Genomic DNA, 6,747 nt, shown 5'->3' with positions numbered 1-6,747 from the left:
CCATAGTCTCCCCGACTTCACGACAATGGCGTGTGGTGCGTTCAAAGCCATCAGAGTCACTATCACGGTTTTAAAGTTTGCTGGTCATAGCAAGGGGTTAATCATCTACGGCCTAGGGGCCGACTAACCTTGCCCTTAAGGCGCGATTTAACGGAGCAATTTTCTCTGCAACTTGTCTTGCAACGAGTACATCGTTGCGATAAACGTTGCATGGCGCATTGCAGCGCTACAAAGCAATTAGAAACTAGTTGCAGCAATTATTGTTTGCGTCTCTGTTGCACCGTGTAAAAACTCATGCAACTTGTGTTGCGAGATAAGTTGCAGAAAAAATTGCTCCGTGTAATCGGGCCTGTAGGCTTCGGCCGAGCTTCCTGATCCTTCTGTAATCAGTTGATAGCGGTGCTTGGGCCGAAATCTCCGCGGTAACTGTAAATGATTCGCACTGTCATACGACGGTTCAGTACTCGATGTCTGGAAGTAAATTATATGGCCCTTTTTAAATAGATCAGAATTAAGTAAAATTATCAAAATCATGTTTCCACAGAAGAGAAACTTTGAAATAGATCCAATTTAATAGGATGCACGTTCCGATTAGTTTTACCAAACGCATCGCACGTGGAAGAATGCGAGTAGTGTGTTAAAAGCCATCATCAGAGCCAAAATCAGGATTCTAAGTTTGCTGGTGGTGATCAAATTTCACCCTAGTGCCATCACAGGAAAAAGAGAAAAAAAACATAAAAGGAAATGAAAAAAGCTTAGTTTCTTATATCCAGTCAGATCTCATAGTGATCCATCGTATACCAGCATTTTCAGTTGTTTGTACCTAACCCGGAAATACGTCACTATCGCCAATATAGAGAGTTTTTCTTCGCGTAGATTTTGTAATAATAGATTTTCGTCTAACTTCCTTCTTTCGTATTTGAATCTTGAGTACGAAGAAATACTTGAGCTGTAATTACAGGGAGGTATCCAATCCAATATATTAAAAAATCCACCCCCTCTCTCCCCTCTCTTCGCTAACTCTATTTCCGGTTATTCGATTGACAGCTTGTAAATCACATACTTGAACCGCGCTGTCATCCGAGTGTTGACTGAGGTCACAGAATTTGGTCAAAAGTTACTCCGAAAATGGCGCTAAATACCTACGTTCCCTACCTTTCTGTGCTGTTCATCTTATTCCAAATTACAGGTGAGCTATTAAACATCATAAAGTCTTAAAAAGTTCGCTAAAAACGATTAATTTTGCGACTTTTCAACGAATCAAAGTTCAGGGAACTACGACAATACGAAGTCGAGCAATTATTTGCTTTGTGTAAAAATATTCCGTCATGAATGCCATTGATGCTGAATTCATCTTCTAAGATACAATTATCATACAGCTTATTTAACCTTATTTTCAGAAAAAAGAAGATATAGTTAAGATTTTTGATTATTTTAAATATTATCAATTTGCTTTCATATTGATTATCACTGATCCTGAAAACTTTCACGACTGATGGCTTCCTTTCCTTTCCTCGTTCAGTTACTTTCCCTTTAGAAAATATTTATAGTAAGTTGTCTTAGTTCGATGCTGAGTAGTCGATGGCAAGTATCGGTTGTGTCGATGTTCCGTGGGGCATTGTTAGTAGCTTACGTCAAGAAGGAAGTCAAATGGATTAAATCAGGGAACAGTCAGTGACTTGCCAGAAATATTTACTTTTAGTTTTGATTTATTTACTTTTATTAGTTTTATCAGTAATGCAGGAACTGGGGCAAAGTTTGGATTGAAGATGGAAGGGGGGATGTAAGCATATGATGACCAGAAGGGGAGGGGGGGGGGGGGGGGGGAGTAATAGAGTACCGAAGTGATGATGAAACAAAATTGTTTTGAAGACATTCGGGATTTTGTTGACATTATCAGAAACTGCATGTAAAAATATGATATGGTGCCAAATTTCAGAGTGATAGAGTGAGAGATATAGCTAATTTAATACGAAAACATCCCCATACATTTTCTCTTATTTGAGGCTGGATCTAACGTGATTGGATCCAGTCCAAAATAATAGGAAATGTAGTATGGGGCTTTTTGGAGCTTAAAAAGCGAATAAACAGCCTTAAAGTTTGCAGAAATGTAGGCAATGGTGTGTTGTCTTCAAATAAGAACATTAATTGCAAAGTTTGTAATTTGATGACGTCACACTTCGTCACACTCTATTATCTATTTTTAAAGCCCCAAATGTCATGTGAATTTTTGCATGTTGCATTTAATTGCCAGGGCTATTTATATCATTTCCCATAGTAGTTAAGACAAATTTGTAATTAATGAGAAACCATTATTATGCCATTAAATTTAACAACTGTCACATGTATTTTGACCGATGATCAGATGCGACCTGGTGTTTCGGGTATATTAAGTATAAAAAGCATCTTTAAACCCAGTATTTTGTACATGATCCCATTATGATATTCATAGGTATAAAGTATATCAATTTTGGAAATTTTTGGGCATCCAGTATTTCAGATATATAATTGCTGTTCTAAGTATCTTTGGGTGTTTAGGATCCTAATCATTCCTAAAATTCTGGGTATATTGGTGTCATAGAGGGGGGGATTAGGAATATTGGTGTCTCAGCAAAAACTTTGGATGTGTCAACATCATAAAGGTCCCATGTTTCACCATGTATTTTAATATTTCAAATTTAATATAATGATAATAATTTAATCACTTATTGTGCGCACATTCCATACAATGATCATGCATGCGCGCATCACAATGATAATATATGAAATGTAGTAATAATAATAATAATAATAATAATAATAATAATAATAATAATATAATATATATAACTATATAGCTATTTACAAATAAGATAAATAAATATATATTGATAAATACTAAAAAACTATCAAAATGCTAATTTAAAAAAGTGGGTTTTAAGATGGCGCTTAAACAAACTAACATCTTTAATGGCGCGATGGTCTGCGGGAAGTGCATTCCAGAGAACGAGTGGCGCCACAGCAAATGGCCTGTCCCCCAATGTTTTCCTGGTCTTGCGATTAAATGGGGCAAGTAATAAACCTTTACTAGATCTTAAGTTATAACTCCAAACTTTATTGGAACAAGACTAACTATACATTCCTGTTTGTCACTGTCAACTTTCAGACTGCTTTCAGTGGTCTCAGGTACAGGAATCCAGCCATGTCATTAGTCCCTATCTTGGTTCAACCACTACATTACCCTGCGATTTCTCACTGTCTGACCTTGAAACCCAACAAATGAAACAATTCCATGTGGTTCTCTGGAGCAGACAGACAAACTCTCCTGCACCTCAAAATTGGCAAGTGCTGGCTACAATCACAAATATAAATAATGTACTTGATTCTTCACCAAAGATCATCTTTTCTGACCAAAATAAATTCAGTATGAGAAACAATTCACTGGTAGTGTTCAATGTTGGTATTGATGATGAGGGTCAATATCAGTGTGAAGTGAAAAGCAGTTTCTACACAACACCATCCGTGGTTATGCTTAATGTCCAATGTAAGTTACAAAGTATAAATTATACGAAAATATATCAAAATTTCAAAGGAAATATTAAACCCTCACGGCAAAGAGAAATCAACTCTCAACTTGTGCTCAGTTCAGGAATCAAATGTGACATAAGGGTAACACACCTGCTTTTTGGGTTCTAAAGTCCAATTTCTAGACACTTTGCATCACATATTTTGTGAGTTCCCCCCCCCCTCCCCCCTAAATCTTGGGTTTTTCTTCAGGCATTCTGGTTTTCCTCCCTCCTCAAAACCTAAGATATGCTAAGTTCCAATATAATGGTCTGCTGCAAATAAGCTATGTCATGACTTTGATCAGCTGTTTCAAGTTATTTGATGAATCAAATGAAGATGTGAAAGCTAATAGGTAGGGTTTAGCCATTGAAGTATTGTTCAGTAATTTCCATTCCCTGTAGTTGACCTAATTCTTGAATTGATTCACATTTTAAAATATTTCAGACAAACCTGTAGAGACCCAGTTGTTGGCCTCTAAGACTACTGTTACCATCAATAAAGAAGGCTTTGAACTCAACTGCACAGCTCATGCCAACCCAAAGGCAGGATACAGCTTCTTTCTTAATGGAAAACTCATTCAAAATTCTACATCACACAGATATGTTATTGATAAAGCTAATAAACAGAATTCAGGAGAGTACACTTGCATTCCCTGGAATTATTATGGGGATGGCCCAAATGCTACCATTAGCATTAAAGTTGAAGGTGAGTCTACTGCATTTAGTAATTTCAACTTTATTAAGAAATAATTTAAACATTTTGCATAATAATTTTTATTAATTAGTTTTTATAGATAATATTATAACATACATTCCTTTTTTTATAATAATAATAATACTAAAAAACACACCTCTTTTATACACCATTTACATAATAAACTTCAAATCTTCAACTTCTTTTTTTATTTTCTACACTGAAGGCTTAGAAAAGACAATTGTTGAGCAGTCAATGTCAGACGAGGTTATTGCAGGAATAACTGGAGCTGTAGCTCTTGCTGTTATTATTGTTGTGGTCATAGCTATCATATGCAAGAGATTGAGAGATGGTAAATAAATATATTTTTTATACAGAAGACTCTATTTTATTTATTTATTTATTTGTGTGTGTGTGTGTGTGCATATTTTCTTTTTTTGAGAATCTAAGTTAAACATTAATGATAAAAAGGTAAATTATACACCTGGAAAAGATGAAAAAACTTAATTACTGTCGTTTCGGACGCTAGTCCGACACTAGTCCGGTTATTACTGTTTCCTTAGAAACACCGACACACCTCACACTAGTTTTTAACTAGTTATCTCTTCTAAGTTAAACATTGTTGTTTCAATCAAAACAAGCTAAAAAAAACTCAGAAGTTATGGAAATTCTTGAATAGTTTGAAGTCCTGAAATCCTCACCACCTATATACCCCAGGATTACCTTTCACTCATCTCTTCCCCTTCCATAATGAACTCTTCCAAACATACATAACAAAATCAATCACTGACAAAGGGTATCTGTGTATTTACTTAGATAAGAAGCCTGAGCCTGCAAAATCAACTGCTTCACTAAGGTAATAGTATCTTGATATATTAGTAAACTGTAAAGTATTAGTTGTATTGAGTATAGTATATGATTTATTTTTTCTTGGTGTAATCATTATGATGATGATAATGGAGATTCAGATTGATGTTAATGATAATGTTTTTTGTTTGATTTTGGTTTATTTTTTCTTACACATTTAAAATTAGTATATGTAATAGGACTTCATGCTGTCCAATTTAGAAATAATTGGACGAGGAAAATTCCGAGGACTTTCAAAATTGGATGAGGCCATAGGCAGAGTCCAATTTGGCAGTCAGAGGAATTTTTCGAGTCTAATTATTTCTTGATTGGGGAGCACGAAATCCCATTACCTATTAATAATTATATAGCAAGACCTGTCCAATTAAGAAAATAATAATTGGGCAGTTACCTATATGGGATTAATGAGAAGCTGTATAATTATTATAATAATATATATTATTTTTAGATGAGATTAATTTAATAATCATCAATTTTCCTATCAGTCCGAGTTATGCAACAGAGGCTCACATTGGTCCTGGAATATATGGTAGTGAATATGTGAGTAGTTAACAATTGTACTCTTTTTCTATAATATTATGTACTGTTTAATATATTATACACTAATTTGTAAACTAAGCTATTGCTCTATTGACTAAGAAAAGACAGGAAAATGATTATAAAAATAGGGAATGAAGGAAAAGAAAGCGAAAAAAAAAAAAAAGGAATGAAAAAGATCGAAAGAAAAGAAAAATATATTTAACACTAACACTGTCAGATACGTCAAGTATAGATAAAGAGAGTTTTAGCTCTTCCTTTAGCTCATGTGGTAGGTTTTAATTTTCATAGGGTTTTTTCTTCATAATACTTTATTTAGGAGCCATTATGGGAAGTCATACAGTCATACATGTATTTTCCTTTTTATGAATGTGATTTTATTACATATGTGATGAGTTTATTATTAAATAATATTGACAACATATTGCATTGATGCTGTTTTTTCAGTCTTCAGAAAAATCAACTTTATGTGTCTTCATTCTTTTACAGAGCATTAATAGTGGAGTTCAAAACATTTACACAGGATCTTCATCTCCCAAGGTATACAAGCTAAATGGATCCCAGGACGTTCTTCCAGATACAAATATGTGAAACACAAATAAAATATTTTGTAAAAAAAAAAAAAAAAAAGCTCCTATGCAATCGTGTCACAGTAAAGCAATATTGGTTGTGTGATGTTAATGGCCCCCACTTTCATTTCAAAAACGTTTTTAACATTTATGTTATTGAAATAGTTAAGATAACAATAGAAATATTTCTTGTACCTTATATACTATTTATCCTGCATCTTCTCACCACAAATATTTAACAGTGTATGGATATCGGTGACCTTACTAAGCAATAATTCTATTGTACTTCATGTGTTTTCCCCAATAACACAGTCAGTAACATTTTCAAAATACTTTCTTTCTATACCACTAGAGTAAACAAGGACATAGGAATTTTGAATATTTTGTAGACTATTATGAAGTTGTGACTCCAGTTTTCTAGGCTGGGCAACAAAAAGTAAATACTATTATAGACGTTTTGTTTGTAATGATAACAATTGTAAATAAGAGAACGTAATTTTTTTCTCAAAAACTAAGCAAATATTTATATACTTAG

At 33.9% G+C, this 6,747-nt stretch overlaps 1 protein-coding gene across 2 annotated transcripts; it reads left to right on the top strand.

Moving 5' to 3' along the window:
* The first annotated feature begins 1,079 nt into the window (after positions 1-1,079).
* On the top strand, positions 1,080-6,273 carry LOC148905597 (neural cell adhesion molecule 2-like). Of its 2 annotated transcripts, XM_089040042.1 has the most exons (7): positions 1,080-1,189; positions 3,146-3,523; positions 3,991-4,251; positions 4,466-4,591; positions 5,056-5,095; positions 5,592-5,646; positions 6,133-6,273. In XM_089040042.1, the coding sequence occupies exons 1-7, from the start codon at positions 1,129-1,131 to the stop codon at positions 6,232-6,234; spliced, it is 1,023 nt and encodes a 340-aa protein (XP_088896168.1). In that variant the 5' UTR covers positions 1,080-1,128; the 3' UTR covers positions 6,235-6,273. The 2 variants fall into 2 exon arrangements, with proteins under 2 accessions (XP_088896168.1, XP_088896169.1); XM_089040043.1 differs by lacking the exon at positions 4,466-4,591.
* Positions 6,274-6,747: the final 474 nt, after the last annotated feature.

This window comes from Actinia tenebrosa, unplaced genomic scaffold (genome assembly GCF_029948245.1).
Source record: "Actinia tenebrosa isolate PJP-AT-01 unplaced genomic scaffold, QUT_ActTen_1.0 PGA_scaffold7__59_contigs__length_16204524, whole genome shotgun sequence".
Lineage (NCBI taxonomy): Eukaryota > Metazoa > Cnidaria > Anthozoa > Actiniaria > Actiniidae > Actinia > Actinia tenebrosa.
Note: the sequence above shows the minus strand (reverse complement) of the source record. Positions and strands in the feature narration are given on the sequence as shown.